We start from the raw sequence: 24,012 nt of genomic DNA on the forward strand, positions 1-24,012 counted from the left end.
GTGCTGTGGTCCATCACCATGATTAACTGGTAGATGGAAGACAATCTCCCAGGAACAAGGTTGGAGGAATTCCTTTACCAGATGACCTTCTAAGAAATCTTAGTATCAATGTAAATAAAAGAGCAAAGTGAGAATCACAGTAAAATGAGGTAAAAGGGATAAAAGACCACAGAAGGCTGGATGTATGAGTTAGGTGGCAGAAGACTAAAGAAAGGGACAACTGAAATATTTCACCTAAAATTTTGAATATTTACACCAAACTCATCAAGTAATTCTGAGTCCCTCTTTTTTTTTTCTTTAATTTTATTTTTGGCTGCACTGGGTCTTCGTTGCTGCGTGTGGGCTTTCTCTAGTTGTGGCAAGCGGGGGCTACTCTTCGTAGCAGTGCACGGGTTCTAGGCATGCGGGCTTCAGTAGTTGTGGCACTCGGGCTCAGTAGTTGTGGTGCACAGGCTTAGTTGCTCCACGGCATGTGGGATCTTCCTGGACCAGGGATTGAACCCGTGTCCCCTGCACTGGCAGGCGGATTCCCATCCACTGCACCACCAGGGAAGTCCCTGAGTCCCTCTTGACGTAAAGAGGTTGCTGAATTAAGAGCGTGGAAGATGAACGCAGTAATAATCGAGGGACAGTAAGCACCAATTACCATGTGGAGAATGTGAAGTCAGAGTTCACACACAACATGCTTTTGGAAACTGGGTGAAACAGTCCCGTTCCTGAGCACTCCTAGAAATAAGGGTCTCTTTTGAGCATTTCCAAAAGTCAAGAAGTTGTCATTCACTCATTCAATATTTACCATAGTGCCAGGCACTGAGCTAGACAGTGGAAATACAAGAGTAAATACAACAGACTCGGTCCTGGCAGAGCCCTCACACTGCACAACTCTGAGGGGAGAGGCCTGTTCCCACGGCATGAGCCTGTGCGTACAGCCCACGTGGTCATGTATAGCAGCCCTGAGCTCCTGTCCTCTTAGAGTCTGTAGTCTAGCAATGGAGCTTGTCTAGTCTACCAATCCAGCACTTACCAGGTGGATAGAGTAACACAACGTTGTCTCCTGCATTTAGATGTCCCTTGTCACCAAGAACTGCCGCAATCTTCTCTGCTCGCTTATGAAGCTGAAGGCAGCTGGCCGTGCACACCGTAGTTCCCTGTTAATAGAAGAAAGTATAAGCAGGTTGACGCTCAGTAAGGAAAACAGTAACAAACAGAGCCAATTTGACATTATATGGAAGGCTTGTGCCTTGCTAGATTATCGGTAGCAAGTTATCAAGTTCAGTGAAAATTCCCCAAGCACCAAAATACATGTGTGGTATTCCTTTTCTCTCTCAATGTTTGAAGGTACTTAGGGACTAACAACATTAACTTAAATCAAACGTATGTATTTACAGTCTCTCTTATTTAAGGTAGCTTTAAAAATACCTAGCAATTTTATATTTAAATGAAGAAATAAGAGAAGAGGGGAAAATAAAAAAATGAAAGCAGGATGAGGGCAGGAGTGAGGTCAGGATGCTGGCTATGTGGTCAAGTACACTTGTGTAAAACACGAGTTTGGCTGTGAGTATTCTAACAGCAGAGATGTAAACAAAAACACAAACAGTGAATTAACAAAGGTTAGCAGATTAGAAGATGGCCAATTATTCCTGGTCCCGAGAATAATTTCTCCCGCGGGTCTTCATAAATATCCTTATTGTCCAATTCAAGTTTCACCGAGCTGGGCTTTTTGAACCCCTGTGCCTTTGTAAAATATAACACACGAGTGTGAAAGTGCGTAAGATATGAATGTGTAGCTTAATAAAAAATTATAAAACAAGCATCTGTGTAAGAACCAGCCTGATGTGAAAAAGACCACTGCCAGCAGCTTAAAAGCACCCCCATGGGTGCCTTCTTCTTCCCTCCATAGGGGACCACTATCGTGACTTTTTAATGTTAGTGGCTAATTTCTTTTTCTTTATATTTTTACCACCTATGAAATATTTGATTTTCATAGAGTTGTGCTGTACATATATATTTTTGTGATTTGCTTCTTTCTCTCAACATTCTATTAAGCGTCATCTAGCCTCTCATGCTTAGGTGTATAGTCATTTGCTTTTGTTGCTGCACAGTATTTAACTGCATGAACATACCACAATTTATTCATCCATTCTACTGCTGATGGACAATTCATCCTAATACATATATCCTGGTGCATAAATATATGAGTTTTGGTCAGGTATAGCCCTAGAAATGGAATTGCTAGGTCATTGGGTATGCCTACCTTCAACTTTACCAGATAAAACCAAACTGTTATTTGTCTATATCATGCCAATACCACACTGTTTTAATTATTGTAACTTAACTTTAAAAAACTCATGATAAAAACAAGTTTACTGAGCTGTTTCTTTTAAAAATAACTTTTAAATTTCATTAATATAAAGTAGTACAAGTTCAATATAGAAAATTTGGAAAATATAGATTAGTAAATATGAGATGTAACCACTATTAACTTTTGCTGTATATTTTCCTGGTTTTTAACAAATGAGTATGTATTATATATAAATTCACATGCAACATTAAAAAAAAAAAAAGGTATCATACTATATTATGCCAGAGGCTGTATAGTGCATTGGCTAAGAATGTGGGCTCTGAAGCTAGTGTGGGTTCAAATGAAGGAGCTAATTTCCTAGTCCTACCATTTAGGGCCCTGCGACCTCAGGCAAGTGATTTTATGTCTCTATGCCTCCATTCCCCTAACCTTAAAATGAACTATGAAATGGAAAGCACCCAGGACAGGGTCCTCAGTAAGTACTCAATTATTATTAAAGTTTTATATCCTACTTTTCCTGCTTCCACATTATGACTATTTTCTGGGTCATCAACTATTCTATAACATTATTTTCAATGACTGCATAGTATTTCATGTTTATACGCCATAATTTATTTAGTCAATTGTCTATTGTTGGACATTAAGGTTATAACACTAAAATGAATATTCCTTTGGCTAAAATCAGGGTTAAATTCATAAGGCCACTTCTTACAATAGCTCTCTTTTTGGTCCTTGGTACGGCAGTAAACTAAACTTCAGTAAGAAGCATTTTCTGGGCATAAGGGAACAATGTTGTATGGTTCCTAAGCTTTCTGGTGGCCTGGGCTAATCCAAGGTAAAATGTTAGAATATGCAGAAGAATAGATGGACTACATGTCCTTTAGTCATCCATATATATTATTTCTCTAACCAAGAAGCAAATTTCAACTTACGTTCACTAACAAATAGATCTGAAGTATGATTTGACAGGGCCATAAGTTTAACTGTAGCCAAGCTTGGGAGTGGAGTGGGGAACAAGCTGGATTGACATCTTCTTACTGAAATGGAAGGACCCTAATCAATCCATGGGCTTGAAGAGAAGCCCACTTCATGCAGAGGTGGAGCAAGGAAGTCCCAAAGTTTTCTACCATAGAGCAATGGTTCTTAAGATTTTAACTGACTTTTCACTAAGATGCACAGCATATTCCTCTCAGGTTCTATCACTGCATAAATTCTCAAAGCTGTGTATGTGTGTGGGGTGTGTGTGTGTGTGTGTGTGTGTGTGTGTGAGAGAGAGAGAGAGAGAGAGAGAGAGAGGGAGAGAGAGACTATCAGAATCTAGGACCTGGGGCAGAAGGGGGCCATCTGGGTAAGTCCCCTAAGGGACTCCAATAGGCCCTCCAGTCTTCCCCCTGCTGGTGACAAATACTGTTCTATGCTGTGGTCACAATACTTTCAGCTTCGGACTCAGCCATTAAAACAAACAAATCTCAACAGACTCCCATGGAATGCATAACTTAAAAAATACAATATTCTGGCGAACCATCCATTAGAAAGCAATAGTTAAACATACTCTTGAATAATTTTCAATTTGCTTTTTATGTCAGCAATAAATCATTTAAGTATGTACTAGAAACAACTGGTTTTTAAAATGTTGATCTAAAGTCATTTTATTTCTGGTGGAAATCAAAGAATTAAAAGTCAAACTGGGTTAAAAATTACATTGACACAATGCATTCTGTCTATCTGTAGATTATGTAATTACATGGTTGTCCTACGGTTCCTATCAGAACTGAATAAAGACAACTTGATGGTGACAAAAAAGAGACAGTATTGAATAACACTCCAGGAGGTCTCATTTCAACCTTGAAATAACTGCACAATTTATCCTCATATATCAAAACAAGGAGAAAGCAACAACTCCTTCCTCTGAGTTGGCAATAGAACTTTTCTGATGAAAGAAAGAGATCAAGAGTGCCTAAGATACTCTCACAATAGCCAGCTGATTAGACATACAATTGCATTTTTAATACCTTGGCATTTAACAGCATGAAGAGTACGTGGTCAGGAGTTGCCTGGGCTCGCCACTGTAAAATCTCCGCCAGAAATTGGTGCTGAAGTCATAAAGCAGAAAAAAGAATCATGGTCAGCAACTTTTAAAAAGCTGGACAATGCATCTGCCATCTGTTCCTGAAGCGTAGGTTCTGTCCTTGACTTGTTTGTAAATATCAACACTTCTGGAACACTTACCTTCTTCACTAAATCATTCTCTTCAATTTGCCCAAGATCCCTTCCTGCAGCTTGTGCTATGCGTTTTCCTGCAACCAGATTCCCAACCATAACAGAAGCAGGGCCTACACCTGTAAGTAAAAGCAAAAATCAGCTCTCTGGAGATGGCGATTCAAGCTACATACCACCCCCGCGCCACCCCCAAGCATTTCCAGACTGACCAAAGCTGGTTCAAACGTTCATTCAACCAATACTGACTGAGCACCCTTCTAGGCACTGGGACAAAGTAGCAAACAAGACATACAGCTTGTATTCTAGCGGGGAAAGGCAACCAGTAAACACATATACAAATAATGTCAGGTAGCAGGAAGTGCTGGAAAAAAAGAAAATAGGACCACAGGAGAGACATGGATTGGGGGGGTGGAGGGACTGTGCATAGAGGGAAGTTTTCACTCCAAGGAGGTGACAGTTGGTTGCACTGGTTCCTACTGATACATTTCATCTGCTCCAATCATGGATAAAACCCTAACAGGGGGCTTAACAGTAATAAATATCTGGTCTGAAAAGAAATCTGCCATCTATGAGGACTGAGAGTGAGTTCTTCAGGAAAATCAGAAGGGCTTTATTTTAAGTGAGCAACAAAATCCAGATTGTAGGACATTCTACAAGACAACTGGCCTGGATTCTTCAAAAAGGTCCGTGTCTTGAAGACACAACAGACTTGGGAGCTTTCAAGTTAAAGGACATGACAGCCAAAAGCAATGTGTGACTTTAGATACTGGATTAAAAAAAAAAATCAGCTACTATAATAAACAAGTGGAGAAATATGAACATAGACTGTGTATTATTAAATGATACCATTATATTAATGCTAACTTTCTTAATAGGATAATGGCATTGTGGCTGATTAGGAAAATTTTAGGAGAATGTTTTTGTTCTCTAGAGATACACTGCTGAAATATTTGGGGGCGAAGTGTCATGATGTCTGCAATTTCCTTTCAAAGAGTTCAGTTAAAAAAAAAGTTAACAACTGCTAAATCTAGGGGAAGGTATATGGGTGTTCATTACAGTATTCTTTCAACTTTTCCAGAGGCTTGCCACTTGGGGAAAAAAAAGGGGAAAACTCTCCCTTTCTCAAGATAAAAAAGGAAAACTCTCCCTTTCTCAATAATGCTAGGGCTTTGTATGCCTTTCCTGATGGTCACTTAGATTAGACTCCAACATATGAAACTAAGAAGACGGCTAAAACATAACAAAATTTATTGCCAGCTGAGTTTTGAATAATGTTGATGCTATGCTTCGATTAATATTAAATAACATTTATTGCCAAAATCTGTTGATTATGAATGTACTGAAATAGCTGGAACAAAATCACTTAAATCATGGAATCACTTTTAAATATGTGGGGAAGTTGGGTAAAGAGTATAAGGCAATTATTTTACTATTTGGCAACTTTTTTGTAAGTGAAATTACTTCAAAATGAAAAGTTAAAGAAAAATTTAAAACTAAAAAAAACACACCCTAAGGGTAAAGTACTCCAATACTCTGCTAAACAGTTTTCATCTACAAAGTGTATGTCCACTGAAATTTTAAGTATTGGGTGGCCAAAAGGGTCGTTTGGTTTTTTCCGTAAGATGGCTCTAGTAGTGCTTAGCTGTCTTTAACTTCATTCAAAACAATTTTGTTAGACTGTATTATGACAGCTGTCATATCAGTGTGCATTTAAAAAAAAACTTATCAAAATTGGTGAATTTTTGTGTAGCCATTTTAATATTGAAGATAGAAGGAAAAAAAGCGACATTTTCGGCGTATAATGCTTTATTATTTCAAAAAAGGTAAAAACGCAACTGAAATGCATAAAAAGATTTGTGCAGTGTATGGAGAAGGTGCTGTGACTGATCGAACATGTCAAAAGTGGTTTGCAAAGTTTAGTGCTGGAGATTTCTTGCTGGACGATGCTCCACGGTTGAGTAAACCAGTTGAAGTTGATAGCGATCAAATCGAGTCATTAATTGACAACAATCAACATTATACCACGCGGGAGATAGCTGACATACTCAAAATATCCAAATCAAGCGCTGAAAATCATTTGCACCAGCTTGGTTATGTTAATTGTTTTGATGTTTGCGTTCCACATAAGTTAAGCAAAAAAAACCTTCCTGACCGTATTTCTGCACGCGATTCTCTACTGAAATGTCATGAAAACGTTCCGTTTTTAAAACAAATCGTGACAGGAGATGAAAAGTGGATACTGTACAATAATGTGGAACAGAAGAGATCGTGGGGCAAGCGAAATGAACCACCACCAACCACACTACAGGCTAGTCTTCATCCAAAGGTGATGTTATGTATATGGTGGGATTGGAAGGGAGTCCTCTATTATGAGCTCCTTCTGGAAAACCAAATGACTAATTCCAGCAAGTACTGCTTCCAATTTGACCAGTTGAAAGCAGCACTCGATGAAAAGTGGAATTAGTCAGAAAATGCATCATCTTCCATCAGGATAATGCAAGAACACATGTTTCTTTGAAGACCAGGCAAAAACTGTTACAGCTTGGCTGGGAGGTTCTGACTCACCCGCCGTATTCACCAGACATTGCACCTTCAGATTTCCATTTATTTCGGTCTTAACAAAATTCTCTTAATGGAAAAAATTTCAATTCCCTGGAAGACTGTAAAAGGCACCTGGAACCGTTCTTTGCTCAAAAAGAAAAAGGTTTGGGAAGATGGAATTATGAAGTTGCTTGAAAAATGGCAGAAGGTAGTGGAACAAAATGGTGAATATGCTGTTCAATAAAGTTCTTGGTGAAAATGAAAAATGTCTTTTATTTTTACTTAAAAACTGAAGGAACTTTTTGGCCAATCCAATACAATATGCAAAATTCTTTCCCAAGAGACTGCATAATACGTTAACAGATATATTATGTTGGAGACAGCCTTTTTTATATAGGCAGGACTAAGAGTATATATGACTGTGTAAGTTGCCCATTCCTGGACTCACACTGTAAAGTTAATAAAGGCGTGACATTTTAAAAAGTGAATTTTTCAGAGTAATTTAAAATGACAAAAATAATTCAGCAGTAATTTCTTGAGGTCCTTCTGTGTGCATTTCTTGAAACTATGAGTCAAAGAGTGAAAAATTACTGAAAGCAATAACATCTAGGAGGCTAATTGCTGATACTGTGCTGTACCCGTAATATGTCTTATTTTCTCCACAAAATTCTGTAAATTTCCAGTGGCAAAGACTGCTAGTCATCAACCCCTATTCTCCTCTTTTTCCTTAAAAACACAACCCCCAGTTTTTAGCTGGGCAAATGCCTGGAATAAAGACTATATTCTTTAGTGTGGGAGAATAATAGGTAAGAGTAAGTAATATGTGCGATTTCTAGAAGATATGTTTAAAGGGGAAGGGTATTCCCTTCTTTGTCTTCTTCTCCCACCTGCTAGCTGGAATGTAGAACTGATGGCTGGAGGTCAGGAGCTTAAATGAACCCTGAGGCAGTATGCTAAGGCTGGCTGTGGCAGATTGTTTTATTTTCTTACAAGTCTTCCTTGCTGTGATTACATGAGAGGAGTATATACCTCTCTGCTCCATTGACTTTGGGCATGGTCTGACTTGTTTTGGACAATAAAATGTTAGGAAACATGAAGCAAACAGAAGCTTTAAGTATGCTTGTATGGTTTGGCTTGCTTCTTGCTTTTGCCATCTGCCTTGAGGAAAATATGGCACAGGTAGCTGCTGGTCCCATGATGAGGAGACACATGGAACAGGTCTGAACCCAACCTACAGCCTGGAGCCAAGCCAAGGCCAGCTGATCCCAGCCAGGTTCAGCAGATCCACATTCCATGAGTGAAAAATAAATGCTTCTTACTTTAAACCACTGAGTTTTAGGATTATTTGTTATGCAGCACATCTATAACAATAGTTAACTGATAACAATGCCAGCGCAATAAGATGGGAAGCTGGACCAACAGTGACTGAGGGTTCCTAGCCAGTTCCATCCTAGCCTTGGACTGCCTAGCTCTGGATTTCTTTCACCTGAGAAAGAAAAAACTTGTCTCTTGTTTAAGCAGCTGTTACGTTCTTCTGAAACGTGCAGCCAAAACCAGTCCTAACACATTCCCATTCTTTACACGATAGCTTAACAGACATCTCAATGAGATTTTTGTCACTGGGCTACCTTAACACAGTTTCTGTCTTCCTTTTCCTCTCCTTTCCTTTTTTACCTCACTCCCAACCATCTCCACGCTCCTGTATTCTTCTTAAACCCCAACCTCTCATGCTATCCCCACATCATGTCTGCTCCACCTATGCCACAATTTTCAAGCTGCTTTGGTCTGACCCATACGCATTCCACTAAGATCTTAGCAGACCATCACAACAGACAGCAAAAACACAGAATCCAAACCTAATGCTTTCATCAGACAGGTGGATGCTATGCCTATGAGGACTTAGGAATAAACCTTTTATACAGGTTTCATCATTTAGTAAAACTGGGTGAAATCTGGCTAGCAAAAGCAATGTTTTAAGCAACTACTATGTCTCTGAGTTGCATCCTTTAAGCACCTACTGAAATGAAAGCTTTGTTAAAGGAATTCTAGATTAAATGCTATTTAAAATAGGATTTTACTCATATGACGAATGTAGGACTTCAGTAAAACAGAATACGAGATGGAGAAGGATTTGTATATTTTACATATCCATCAGATACTTAGGCAGGAAATATGAAGATACTTCTTTTTATATATTTCTTGATTAGTACAGACTTGATTCTAACTGCCCTTTTAGAATATTAGCCTCCATAAACTCTCACTTCCACTAGCAGAAACTCATAAATATCATATATACTTCAGCTCTATACACACTGCTACTAAGATAAGGTTACTTGGCGAGTTGACAATAACATCTATATAACCAAATGTGATATGATCTTCAGCCACCAGATCACTGAAGTAATAACTACTGCAAAGCAGAGCAGATTAACATTGTAATATCCTAATAAAAATATCCTAGAGAGTCAGAGGCTTACCTTTTATTATTGTACATCATATTTACCTTTCAGCAAAAGCGGTCTTAATGGAAATATAATTAAATGCCATACTTTCCTTTGCCTTCCTAATCTTCCCACTATGTGTATGTGTGTGTGAGTGTATGTGGTAGCAGTGGGAACTGTAAAGGCCAGGTTTTGGCTCTCATGTGTTTCCAGGCATACAAGAAACTGGGAGGCTCTCATTAACTTCTCAATTAAAATGAAAAAGCATCAATAAAACTTAATGACTTCATGTTGGATTGAATAGATATTTTAACATGACTGACCATCAATCAATTACTCCTGCCTTTAGTCTCCTACTCATTAGCCCTACAACCTAGGTTTGTTCAGAAATTAGGCAAAATGGTGAAATTGACTATTTGGTTTTTTCCTTGTTTCATATGGCAATTCACATACTTCTATTTGCATCTTGAATTCATAGGAATATGGCAAATGCAAAACATGCTATTTATCTCACCTCTGTCACTAACCAGCTATACGACTTTGCGTACAATTCTTAACTTTTCTGAACTTTACTTTCCACAGCTGAGGGCAAAGCTCTAGGATATTTGTAAAATGTATAGCTAATATTTGGCTTTTAGTAAGCCTCAATAACTAATAACTAACTAGCTATTCTTATTATCAGAACCTTCCCTTACAGGACTTGCTTTATTCTACCTCCACCAGTGGGATTCTGATCACCTTGACCCCATACCTTACATCCAGGGAAAATGGAGGCACTCTACTGAGAATTACTCAGAAGACTGAGCCAACAGTAAACCTGGAAAAGCTATTTTACAAAATCTCAATCCTTCCTGCTTTTGGTCAGCTGATACTATTCTCATGTTACTTACTAATCTTTGTAAAGTCCAGCTCTAGAGAAAAAAATCATGCTGAGAGAATTCAGCTTCTTCAAGTTACAGTTTTAATGTCATGTCTTCAAAGCCAGCATTCTTACCTGGTTGCTTTTGCCGGGGTTTTGGCAAATTGGTCACGCATGTATGTGGGCACATGAGGATATTACAAGGATGTAGCGATCCCTCCAGAAAGAGCTGTTTCGTCTGAGATATGTGGATCCCTCCCAGTGGAGTTTTGGGCAGAGTATTGGCAGGCACCAGAGCAAGACAATAAACCCCCACTTGATGAATGCTATCGATTGCCTAGAAAAATGCAAACAAAAAAAATACTCAGTGAGATTAATTTTACAACATTTGACATCCTCCTAACACAATGCATTATTCTACTCTAAGAGTTTTTCGTGTTTTATTTTATTTTATTTTTGGCTGCTTGGGTCTTCGTTGCTGCGCGTGGGCTTTCTCTAGTTGCGGTGAGTGGGGGTTACTCTTCGTTGCGGTGCGCGGGCTTCTCATTGTGGTGGCTTCTCTTGTTGCGGAGCAGGGGCTCTAGGCGCGCGGGCTTCAGTAGTTGTGGCACGTGGGCTTTAGAGCACAGGCTCAGTAGTTGTGGCACACAGGCTTAGTTGCTCCGCGGCATGTGGGATCTTCCCGGACCAGGGCTCGAACCCATGTCCCTTGCATTAGCAGGCGGATTCTTAACCACTGCGCCACCAGGGAAGCCCTAGAGATTTTCTTTCTCTCTCCATTCTAGGTCTAGAATCTGGTAGATTATTAGGATCCCATACATCTAAAGGTACCTAATCCTTCCAGTGATGGCAGAGTGGTGAAGTACTGGCCAACCCAGTACAATCTAAATGGACAGAGGTGGATACCGATTTGCAAACCTCAGTATGTTCTCTCTTGATTGATAATGCCCAAAACCTAGAAATTTGTTTCGGTTCTTTTAATATTTTAGCTGTCCAACATAGCTCAATTAAACAGAGGCAAAGTATTTTTATTTTTAAATTTTTAAAAATTTTTAAATTTTATTTATTTATTTTTTATAAATTTATTTCATTTTGGCTGCACTGGGTCTTCGTTGCTGCTTGCGGGCTTTCTCTAGTTGCGGCGAGTGGGGGCTACTCTTCGTTGCGGTGCACGGGCTTCTTTCTCATTGCAGTGGCTTGTTGCGGAGCATGGGCTCTAGGTGCGCGAGCTTCAGTAATTGTGGCACGCGGGCTCAGTAGTTGTGGCACACGGGCTTAGCTGCTCCGCAGCATGGGGGATCTTCCCAGACCAGGGCTCGAACCCGTGTCCCCTGCGTTGGCAGGCGGATTCTTAACCACTGCGCCACCAGGGAAGTCTCAGTATTTTTATTATGAACAAAACAGAAGCTCTGTAAGTAAGCCCTTGCTTAAGTGGTTCACCAGGTTACTAGGCATCCCCTCTGCAAAACATCCAGGTGAGGCCCACCGCACACCAAGTCCTGGAGGCCAACAGCTCCCTCAGTGCACCCCTGTTCCCAGCCACACACCTGTGTGCTCACTGAGTGTCAGCTGTGCCTGCTTCTATACCTTTTACAGCTGCTGTTCTTGTTACTGTGCTCATATAATTAACTATTATATCCACTGATAAAATATGAATGCAAAATAGGAAGAGTTATGCTTTTGAAAGACTCATTAGAGGTGAACTCCTACTGTTGATAGGAATGGGCAAGTTAATTCTAAAAGGTTAAGTTTCTCTTCAAATACTCACGTCCTAGTCTAACTTAAAGGAAATGAAACCAGAAACCAAAGACAATGCTTTTGGATGTAGTTTATGGAAGTAAGCTGACCTGGGACTCAAACTGGTATAACTCACACTCACACGCCTCTGCATCAAATGAAGGCACACTTGTTATGTTTTGTGTTAAAATTTAATACTTGAAGAATTTCTCATTGTTATGGTTTTCTGCTTCAATCACCTTTGAAAACTAACTGACCAACTATCAATACCATTTCTAAACATGCCAGTTGAGAGGGTTCTTTTGTACTACCCACAAATCTTACTGAAAAGGAGATCCAGCCTGAGAAGACGAATGGACCAAGAGTCATAAAAGACAGACAAGGCCTTTTATTAAAATGACTTAAAAGGGCAGAGGAATAAACTTGAAAAGCATATTCTTCAGACTAATCCACTAACCAACAGAGGTAACTAGGAAATGGGAAGTCTGGAAGAGTTCCTAAGTCTTGGGTATCTTAGAATATACAGGAAGTTAGCAAATGTATCATGTGTAGCCTGGATTCCTCACTGAAAATACGCCACCGAGTAAGTCATCCACTGACGACGTTCCTTAGAAGGTGTTGAGTTAGGTGTTTAGTTTATATCATACACAGACCTGGAATTAAACAACCTCTGGGCTCTAACCTACCAGAACATATGGAGTTCTTAATGTTCTACTATGGATCCAAGTACCCCAAGCAGAGAAACTACATATAAGATAATGCCTTCTTGGGCTTCCCTGGTGGTGCAGTGGTTAAGAATCTGCCTGCCAATGCAAGGAACATGGATTTGAGCCCTGGCCTGGGAAGATTCCACATGCTGCAGAGCAAATAAGCCCGTGTGCAACAACTACTGAGCCCACGTGCCACAACTACTGAAGCCTGTGCGCCTGGAGCCCGTGCTTCGCAACAAGAGAAGCCACCGCAATGAGAAGCCCGCGCAATGCAACGAAGAGTAGCCCCCGCTCGCCGCAACTAGAGAAAGCCCGCATGCAGCAACGAAGACCCAACACAGCCAAACATTAAAGAAACAAACAAATAAATAAAAAAAAAAAAAAAAAAAAAGATAATGCCTTCTTATTTCACACGCAAATCAGACCCCAAATGACTTTAACAAAAATTTGGATTAGTAAGTTAGCGCGGCATTTAATTCCTATAGTTGCTTTCCAGGGAAAAATAACAAATAACCTGGGAAATTTGCTTCCTGTAACTGGAAAAAGTACATAATTCACCACAAGATTCTACCACTATCCCCCTAAGTTCTTTCTGAATGAAATAAGCAGTGTGTTTGAAAGTATGAACAGTATAAAAAAATTCTCTTTGCAGGTCTGATTATTAATCGTCTTTCAGAGATCACCCAGTCCCACTTTCTTCACAGTTTTTTCTATCTAGTCTAGCTTCAGTATTCTCTTTCCTTTCTCTGATTTTGCACTATAAACAGCCTATGCTATACCAACTGATAATTCAGAATCACAGACCCTGCAGATAGGAAGAATCTTAAAAGTCATCTAGTGCTATCACTCATCTCATGCTTACAACATTTCTACATTACTACTAACTGGCAGTAAATAAATCCAAATGCCCCAAGCAGACAAGTTACAGACATTGGGAACAATCCCAATACATATAAGTTGAATGGTAAGGACAGTCCATGCTTTCTCTGGACCATCCATTTATCCAACAAATATTTACTGAGCCTACTCTGATGATGTGCTGGCATAGCTATCTGGTTCTGGACTAACAGGAACAAGAGAGAGTAACTCTTGGCTTTCATGGGTCTTCTATTATAGTGGATGTAGAAAACAATAAATATAAAGACACTTATATGCTGATAAATACTAAGCAGAAAATAGAGAAGAGTGAGGGGACAGAGAGTGAAAGGGAATGTTATTTAAGATAGAGCGGGCCTCCCTAAACTCCTTATTGGGAGATATGCTTATGATTATTCCTTTTTATGTTAATAATAATCACCATCATCTTTTACTGAAGGCAGGCACTAAATATTTCAATTCATTATCTAACTACCATCAATTAACCTTCCAATAGCTCTGTAATATAGGTAATTTTATCCCCACTTTACAGATGAGAAAATAAACTCAGTGAGGTTAAGTAAGTTGCCTAAAGGCACTTATGTGGTAGGGAGTGGAGCTGGGATTCAAAGTATGATTCTAAATGAATACTAGGCTCTCTTCATCATTCTAGCCTGCTCCCCTAGAAACATTTCCCTTATACTGAGCCCAAATCTTTCTCCTTCCCTAGTGGTTTACTTCACCTAGATCTCTAACTCCACAGTAAAGCTCCTTCAAAGTAAGAACAGCAGCTCATATTGGATTCCTCACACTCTAGGCACCACTTGTAGCATGCAGTAAGACGGCAGCTGTTGACATGGGGACTGATTATGTCAAAGATGTGTTCCACATTTGGACAGTTAAAATGTTCATGGGTAGTTAACACTCAGGCACAAAAGAGTGAAAGAACTTGCTGAGGCAAGTCAAATTCAATTGTTTTTGGCAACCTGAGCAGAAAAATACTTTGTGGTACACAAGGAGGTGTGGTATTATCTGCTTTTGCTAACAGTAGCTAGAATATTTGAGTAGCTACTGGCAGGAAAAAAAACAAGGCAACATAACTGGTCCACTGAAGAAAATGCTTCAGCAGTGGCTTCTGCAGCCTTTGACAGCAAGGTCAACCTCCCCGACAGAGACCCCAGGTGCGCTCACCTGTAGCACACGGCTCATCCACTGGAAACTATCTTCCTCGGAAGCGTCAGGTCTTTGTTCCGCAACCACCACGATGCGCTCATCATAAAATACAGACACAGAAAACACAGCAATTCTAAGAGAGACAGATCAAACACATCAGGACTCCCTTCACAACCAGTCCTATTTGCTTTGCTCAGTTGGAATTACAGAGAGGAGACATCCCCACCGCACTGCCCAGGAAGGAGTAGTTTAGAAAAGAAAATGTCACAATCATTACCATCAAAACGAGGACTCAAAAAACGTGTAGTAAGCGCCACTGTCGTGAATATTGGGACGTAGCGATAAATAAGCCGAAGTCCCTGTCTTTGTGGAGCTTGCGTGTCAGAGACAGAACAAACAATATGAAATAATGTCACGTCGCGCTATACACCGGGGGACCGAGGCAGGGCGGGGGCGGAGCAGTGTGTGGGTTGGGGTGGGGGGTGGGGGGCGGGCAGCGCCTCCCTGAGGAGCGGACATTGGAGCAGAGACCTGAATGAGGTGAGGACGCGAGCCGCGCGGAGATCTGGAGGAAGAGGTTTCCGGGCAGAAGGAACGGAAAGCGAAAAGGTTCTGAGGTAGGAACGAGCTTGGCAGGTTTGAGGAACAGCAAGAAGGCCAGTGTGCCTGGAGCAGGGTGGTGAAGCAGAGAGTGGTGGGGAGAGGTCAGACCCGCCCGGGTGGTCACAGAGGACCTGGAGGCGGGGGGAGGGGGATGCTCTGAGTGAGGTCTCGGCTCAAACGTCCCCCTGCTAGTGAGGCATTCCCAGACTCCCCGTATAACCCACAGGCACCACCACCCCGTGTGTCCTTCCTGCACGGCACTCATCACCAGCTCACGTAGTATCTGTCTCCCTATGTGGTTACCTGCTCTTCCCCCAATGAGAATGTGAGTTCCCGCGGGCAGAGATGCGGCCTGTGTTGTTCACTGCCACACCCTGAGCATCCAGAACAGTGGCACACAGCTGGCACCCAATAAACGCTTGCTGAATGAATGTATGAAGTAATGCGAAGGCGCTGGAGGGCTGAGAACGCCAGCAAACCTGACCACCTCCCTTCCTTCTTTCCTTTCATCCACACATATTTAATGAACACCTACTGCGTGCCAGGGGCTGTACTGAGTGCTGGGGATGTGACTGTGACCAAAGACAGAAGGTCCAGTGCCCCATGGAGTTTACATCTCACAGGAAGCCACACCATTACAAAAAACTATACATTTCAGGAACTGGTTCTCTAGTGGTTTAATTTTTCTACTGTTTGAAAAACTAAGGGACACCAGGATTGCTTTAAAGACATATATCCATGACTGAAAACTACTGAACAGGACATCAATTACTCAAATATATGCCAAATATCTTTTCTTGAGTTAATAAGCAAAGAAAAAAGGATATCTAATTGACTTCATCCATGGAATTTGAAATTAACACTTATGTACTATGTCAATCTCTATATTAAAATGGTAATAATTTAGAGTGAAGTAAGAGCACAATTCTTAGATGTAAACTCCTACAGAGTAGCATCTATCTCAATTAGACTGAATGGGGCGACTTCTGTATTGAAGGAATGTAGGAAGTTCAGTGTTTCAGAAATCTCCTCAGTCTTCAGGATTCAACAAACAGTAGTAATTAAAAACTGAAATACAGGATATGGTTACAGCCTCTCAATTACAGCCAAAGAACCAGACATTTTAAGATAAATAATCAAAGCCTGGTTTCTGCTACACTTAATCAAAAACAACCTAATCTAGAGCATCTACAGAATACCACTCAAATCACCCTATAAAGATATCTTTAGATTCCACCGGAAGTGCTAACCTTTGAACTCTGTACTACTCACCTTCCTCTATAAACAGTCTTTATTGATTCAACAGCCAATCCAGTAGCAACAATGTCATCAGCATTATGTCTTCGACCACTAACCATCAGTAACCCATCCATTTTTCCAACCACGAAAACCAAGCTGCCCTGAAAGGTAACAATGATTTACATAATTTAAACAGCAAAACAGACATTTTACTTCCTGCCTTGAAATAAATCTCATAAAAACTGTAGGAAAGAAAATATCGTATTTTATGGATTCTAAAAAAGTGTTTCACATCTCGACAACTCAGAATCAGTGGCATCTTACAATTAATGCGGTCTTAATAGTATATAAGAAGGGAATCCATTCATATTCATTCTTTTTAAATTAATTAATTAATTAATTAATTAATTTATTTTTGACTGCACTGGGTCTTCATTGCTGTGCGCAGGCTTTTCTCTAGTTGCGGCGAGTGGGGGCTACTCTTCGTTGCAGTGTGCAGGCTTCTCATTGGGGTGGCTTCTCTTGTTGCGGAGCATGGGCTCTAGGTGTACGGGCTTCAGTAGTTGAGGCGCGCAGGCTCAGTAGTTGTGGCTCGCAGGCTCTAGAGCGCAGGCTCAGTAATTGCGGTTCACGGGCTTAGTTGCTCCGCGGCATGTTGGGATCTTCCCGGACCAGGGCTCAAACCCGTGTCTCCTGCATTGGCAGGCGGATTCTTAACCACTGCGCCACCAGGGAAGCCCCATATTCATTCTTAGCGAGGAATTTTATTTTATTTTTTTGCTGCACTGCAAGGCATGTTGGGATCCTAGTTCCCCGACCAGGAATCGAACCTGTGCCCCTTGCAGTGGAAGTGTGGAGTCTTAACCACTGGACCACCAGGGAAGTCCCAGGGAGGAATTTTATAAGAAAGCAACTAGGATGCCAAATGAGCACAGTTCATTTTCCCAGCCATGATTATGTATTAGTTCATTTTCTGTACTTATTCATGGGATGGATGCAGAGGGGAAAATTGTTAAGACCATTTAACACTGGAATTAGGAAGAGAGTAAAACAGTTTTAATGTGAGAATGAATGTCTCAGATTTATTAGGGTAACGTTTCCATCCGGTAATATTAGAAGTAAGTTAATAAAGAAAGGTCTAAGGAATTGTAGGAGCCTCTCCTTTCCAAAAAAATAACCGAGCTGCAGGAAAGTCTGCTGTCAAAGTCTGCTGTCCTCAAAGCATCACTGTATAAATAATTCTATTATTTATTATTTCATATAATTTTTATCAATAATTTTCCCAGACCCATTTGCAATAAATTAACTTTTCCCATTCATTATAGAATTCCTAAATTTTTGGACCATTTACGTATGTTGAATTATCTAGTAGTCATCTCCATTTGAATGTCACTAATTGATTTACTAAGCACAATGTAGTGCCATACACTGACTAGGCCATACACTGACTAGGCTTTGTAAGTAAGACATAATCTCTAGTCTCAAGAAGCTACTGGCCCATCCTTCTGTCATCCCAGAAGACAGAAGAAAATCAGCCATTTTCAACACAGTCTGAAAAGTCCTACGGTGGAAGTGAATAAAGAGAACAAGACAGTCACTGCTAGTCCTCCAACATCTATTTTTCCATTTCTTTCACAGTAGTAGAATTTCTAGCTGGGCATGGCTGACCAAAATAAAGCCTGCATTTCAGCCTCCCTTGCAGCTATGTGTGGCCAGGTGACTAGTTCAGAACAATGAGATATAAGTAGAAGTGTTGCTCAGCAGCTTCAGGGAATTTCTCTTAAGAGATTGTAGGACTACACCCTTTCTTCTGTCCTGTTTCCTGGAATGCAGATGTGATGGCTGGAGCTCCATCTTGGACCTCAATAGTGGAGTGGAAGCTAAAAGGAGCCGGGTCTCTGAGAATTTCTTGGTGCTGAATGAAGAAGTCAAGACAGTAGGTGTAGATGTCTCTTTCTAGGAGAGTGATTCTCTTAGAGGTATGTTCTCAACCCCACTGTCACCCATAAATGGTGGGGAAGAAATAAAATAAAATTAGATCTTTTCTTATAGAACTTGAACTGTTATGAGGAGAAAAAAGAGAGGGTAAGGAGGTAATTAAGAGATGGAGGGAGGTATGTGGGCTCAACTATGATAATGAAGGTCTATTACTTACAAAATAAAATCCAAACTTCCCATTATGTCATGCAAAGCCCTTCATGCTCTGCCTCTCTGCCTTTCTCACTGGCTCGTGAAACTAACTGTGAGCTCTTTGAGAACAGGTTTTGTATCCTAATTGTCTCTGTAAACCCAATGCCTGTAAATACCATCTGCTGAAAAACAAATTGTTTTCATTCAGAGAATTTACTGTTACACCTGGTGTAGTACTGATAATCTGTATGAAAATGATTTGTACACTATTATGGTTTCCCTTTGCTATTGAAGGTAACTTTTTCAGCACTCTTCTAACTTACTGAAATATATTAATCAAATCAATGCAACGTAGGAAGAATAAGTGAAAAGAGTTTTGAAAATAAATGATAATGTCTTAGTTTGAAGGAATAAAATGAATTTGGGTAACTGGAGCAATAAACATTACTCATTTTATGACATTTTTACAGGAACTGCTCTAAATATAAGTTAAGCGGCCCTGTAATACTCTTGGACTAATAAGAATTTGTTCTGTGAACTAAAGTACAAATATTTGGATCAGATGCACCAAAACAAATATGAAAGTGTCACTTACTGGCCCTACAAACCCCAGTAATCCCGACCGGATGAACGGTACATCCCCAACAGGAGAGCCTGCGGAATTCAGTGGAATCACCTAAAAGACGGCAGAAAGTGAAAATGTTAGCTTAAAAAAAAAAGTATTTGATTTTTAAAAAGTCTTTAAAAAAAAAGAATTTAAAACAGTAATACATGCTTGTTGAAAACTAAAATTATAAAAAATAGTGAATCCAGTAATCCCACCTGCTTAAGATATAACAAACATTTATAATTTGTTGTTTATCTCTCTAGACTTTTTTAGATTCACATATTAACATATTAAGAATTTTTTTAAGGGATCATATTATATATACTATGTTGTAACTTGCTTTTTCACATATTATATGTGTTTTGTATAGTATATGTATTTCAGATACCTTTACAAGTTGGTAATAGTCAATCTAGCTCTCTTTGTACAAGAGTTCTGTAATATACCATCACATGGGGAATGAGCTAACATAGCCCTTGGAGTCAGATGTAAGTTCAATGTCTGTCTTTGCCACTTACTAGTAATGTGGGCCTTGGGAAGGTTCCTGCATTTCTCTAAACCTCAATTTCTTTAGCCATAAAATGGAACTCGCAATGCCTATCACAGGCTTAGGGTAAAGATCAAGGGAATATAAATAGATTTGTAGATGTAAGCACAGTGCCTGGCCTAGAGTCGGTACTCAGGAAACCATCAGAATTAGCACTATTAGAATGTAACCAGTCTTTCAGGCTAGGTAGGTCATTCTAATTTTTCACTATTACGAACAGTGCTTTACTGAATACTGCTGTACATATTTCTGTGCATTTGTACAAAAGGCATGAGTCTTTTCAATTTTAACAGGCTGTCCTACGAAATTATTATAGCAATTTACACTCCACCAATACCGTATTAGAATGTTTTTCCCATACTCTGGCTAATATTACATGTTATCAGTTTTTCTAAACTTTGCCAACCTGGTAGGCAAAAAAAGAAATCCCACTGTTATTTTAGTTGCATTTCTTTATTACTAACATGGATGAATTTCTTTTCCTTTGTTTGCCGGCCATTTGTATTTCTTTTGTGAATAGCCTAGTCATGTCTCCTGTCTATTATTTCTATTTGATTGGATTTTTCCTTTAATTTTTAAGATTTCTTTTTTTACACAGGGAACAACTATAACAAGAGCTAACATTTATAAAATGGTTATCATGTGCCAGGCACGGGTGTAAATACAGTTAATTCTCAAGAAAACCCTATGAAACAGAATTAATATTTTCATTTTACAGATGAGAAAGGCACAGAGTTTCATTTGCCTCATATCAAATAGCTAGTAAGAGATGACAATGGAAAATTAGCTCTTTGCATTCGTATGTGTTGCAAAGTTTTTCTCACCAGAAGCTTTTTTTTTTTTTTTTTCTGGCTGCACTACGCGGCTTGTGAGATCTTAGTTCCCCAACCAGGAAATGAACCTGGGCCCTCAGCAGTGAAAGCAAGAAGTCCTAACCACTGGACTGCCAGGGAATTCCCTACCAGTAGCTTATTTTTAAAATACACTTTTATTTTCTAAGCAGCTATTTTTAGATCTTTTGTTCTAGTGAAGTGTTAACCACATTGAAAAATTCTCTCAGGGTTTAAATATAAGAATCCTGTAAGACAAATATTAGAAACTTTAATTTGCAAAACCAGTGCAACAGTTTTCTTCTCCTTTTTTGGTTAGTATTATTATTGTACTTCACTGTCATTAAATTTATCCTGCAGATTTCAAAATTTCTTCATCACTATGGACCTAGCAGCTTAGTAAAAAATCTGAGAATTTTAGCTAGGCACTTGCCCTCCCAGGGGAGGCAACGTAATAAAATATTATTAGTATCTTCAAACACTGCTTGAAGATCTTATTTACATAAGGAAAATGCAATGAAGAAAAACTCAGATATTGGAAACATATGTAGTCCAAGCTCTTAAAAGTAAGAGAAATAAGGTGAGATTTAAATTAGTAAAATGTATAAAAACTCAGCAGAGATAATTAGTCACCTGTGAAAGTAAACCAAGAGAATGGCAGTAAACATGTGCTTTAAGAGTTTATGAATTGGTCACAACTTTTGAAGGTAGGCCAAGAATGTAGTAGTGATAGTGATGGTGGTGGTGGTGATGATGATGATGATGATGATGATGGCGGTAATAACAGACATTTAATAATTTATATTATACCATTTTAGGCTGTATAAACATAGATGATGGAGCCTTTTTCAGCCACCACACCACACCACACATATAGCTAACACTCTCCTGCCATTTACATCTATTATTACATAATTACATGCACTGATTTTCAAATGGGATGGTAGACAGGTGTGCCCTGCCATATTGAGATTGAGAACCACTAGTCTAGGTTATAGAAAAGGGAAGCTCAAAGATTGAAAATTGGCAGTGGTCATATAAGCCCTGTCTAGTGTGAAGGGGACATGGCCCATAAACTGGAGTTCTCTTTTCCCTAAAAAGTACCCTGAGGCAGGTTAATCCCAATTAGGAAATACAGACAATTAATTATGCCTGTTCTGATTTCCAGGCTCACCAGGCAAACTTTCATTACAATTTGGCTTCACATGTGGAACTGCCTGCAGAAAAATGATGTGCTAGTTCCACTGAAATATGAGCTATTTGAGTATTTTATGTATTTTCCTGATGTACCACAAGCATGGAGAATAGTGCCGGACATGCAGAAGGTGCTCAATAAATATTTCTCTCACTGAAAGACTGAGTAACGGCAACAATCTGCCCCCGTGACAAGCCAGGTTTTCATTTTTCATTAGTAAGCTGGCATTCTGGTTTACATCAGTCTTTACAAGCGTGGTTAACTCGAGTCTACTCTTGAGAGATGGACCCATTCTCACTGCACTCAGAATTAAATTTTGGGTCTTATAACGCTCAAACCATGGCACATTCACCAGGGTGAATTTCTGTGAGGTCTCTTACTCTTTATATATGTAAGAGATAAACAAGGGCACTTCCTGTGTGCCAGGTACTGGTCTAAGCACTCTATAAACATTAACTCATTTAGTTCTCACAACATTCCTATGGTAGATACTATCATTACTCACATTTTAAAAAGAAGGAAATTGGGGCACAGAGAGGTTAAGCAGCTCAACTAGTGCACGGCAGTCAGGGCTGGACCTCGGGCAGTCTAGCTCTGGAGCACACACTCCCAACAGCTACGCTGTGCTATTTCCCGTCAGCCAGCTCAGCTGCCCTAGTGACACTGAACTTACGCAGCACGTTCCCCGTGAAACTTTAACGTCATGTACCTCAAATGTATTTTTTGTCACACCAGCAAGCCCAAAGTACATCATGCCTCCTGTTCTGGAGCTGACACAGATTTCTCCAATTTCATCTGTTTTGCAGAGCTGGGGAGGTCCATCGGGTCTCACAATGCACATCGTCCCTAGTGTACAGAAAGTATAGTCAAGGGACAGTCTGGAAAACCTTCGAAAATACAGCCTCATCCTTGTGAACCCACGAAAGTTCTGCATTCACTGAGTGGCATTAAGTAAGAATACCAAACAGGAATGTTAAAAACAGACCTGACACTACATAGGTATATCTGAAATTTCCATCTTTCACCCCTGATAATAAAGAATTTTTTAAATTCAGCAAATAAAACATACAATAGATGCAGACCAAAGCTTTTAAAGACAGTAACTTATTAAAAATGACTGCAAAGTCCAAAGAAACAGGTTAAATTAATTTACCCTTACACAGATCAAATGCAAACACGCAGGAAGCAATGTACTCTTAACTCTCTGCCAGCCCATCGTCTTGGCAATTACAGTGAAAACCGGACAACTTTAGTATCACTCAGTACTTAGCTTTCCATGTGAACAACTGTAACTGAAACATTCACAATTAAATCATCCAATTTCTGCTGGAAATAAGTATGATTAGAATCACTTAACTCTTAGAGAGGCTTTGAGAAATTAAGTGACTTAGTACTAAATTTTGGATTCCTGGCTTTGGATCTCATATTTTATCAGGCTCCACTATCTCTAAAGACGAATCTTCATGAAACACCAAATGGTGCTCCTGAGAACTCACCCCCGGGCATTACATGTCCCACATCCTGAACCGTCAGTGCTGAATTTTTATCTTCAGTATTGACCCGTATTACCCCATAGCTCAATCCATTCATGGAGAGAATGGCTCTTCCCGGCAAAGGCGCCCCTGGAACTCCAGGCCTGAAAACAAAATAAACTCATGAAGTTTGGCAAATTAAATGATACTAAGAGAAAAGTATGAACATGTAGGAGAGGTAATTTCCTCTGGCTACCACACACACAAAAATCCGCATTTTTCTCTACCCCAAACATGCCAAATTAATCAAATTTACATGTGCAAAGCATGGTGAACTTTCATTCAGATGGAAAAAGTAAATTTTAATCAGTTGTTAAGAATATACTGGCTTGCAAGGGGGAGGGGGAGGGAGCGGGATGGACTGGGAGTTTGGGGTTGGTAGATGCAAACTATTACATTTAGAATGGATAAACAACAAGGGTCTACTGTATAAAAAAAAAAGAAGGTATATATGTGTATAACCAAGTCACTTTGCTGTACAGCAGAGACTG

The 24,012-nt window shown here is 39.8% G+C and overlaps 1 protein-coding gene across 3 annotated transcripts in view; it reads right to left on the bottom strand.

Moving 5' to 3' along the window:
- The window catches only part of DIP2B (disco interacting protein 2 homolog B), a 227,997-nt gene that overhangs the window by 16,857 nt on the left and 187,128 nt on the right, over positions 1-24,012 (bottom strand). For all 3 annotated transcript variants that reach the window (XM_061205791.1, XM_061205790.1, XM_061205789.1), the window contains 9 exons: positions 23,486-23,625; positions 22,699-22,835; positions 19,406-19,486; positions 16,714-16,841; positions 14,857-14,971; positions 10,499-10,700; positions 4,532-4,641; positions 4,315-4,395; positions 1,025-1,148 (listed from right to left, as the gene is read on the bottom strand). In XM_061205791.1, coding sequence (XP_061061774.1) covers positions 1,025-1,148; positions 4,315-4,395; positions 4,532-4,641; positions 10,499-10,700; positions 14,857-14,971; positions 16,714-16,841; positions 19,406-19,486; positions 22,699-22,835; positions 23,486-23,625 — 1,118 coding nt within the window. The remainder of the gene's footprint in view (positions 1-1,024; positions 1,149-4,314; positions 4,396-4,531; positions 4,642-10,498; positions 10,701-14,856; positions 14,972-16,713; positions 16,842-19,405; positions 19,487-22,698; positions 22,836-23,485; positions 23,626-24,012) is intronic.

The sequence above is a fragment of the Eubalaena glacialis genome, chromosome 11 (genome assembly GCF_028564815.1).
Source record: "Eubalaena glacialis isolate mEubGla1 chromosome 11, mEubGla1.1.hap2.+ XY, whole genome shotgun sequence".
In the NCBI taxonomy this organism is placed as follows: Eukaryota; Metazoa; Chordata; class Mammalia; order Artiodactyla; family Balaenidae; genus Eubalaena; species Eubalaena glacialis.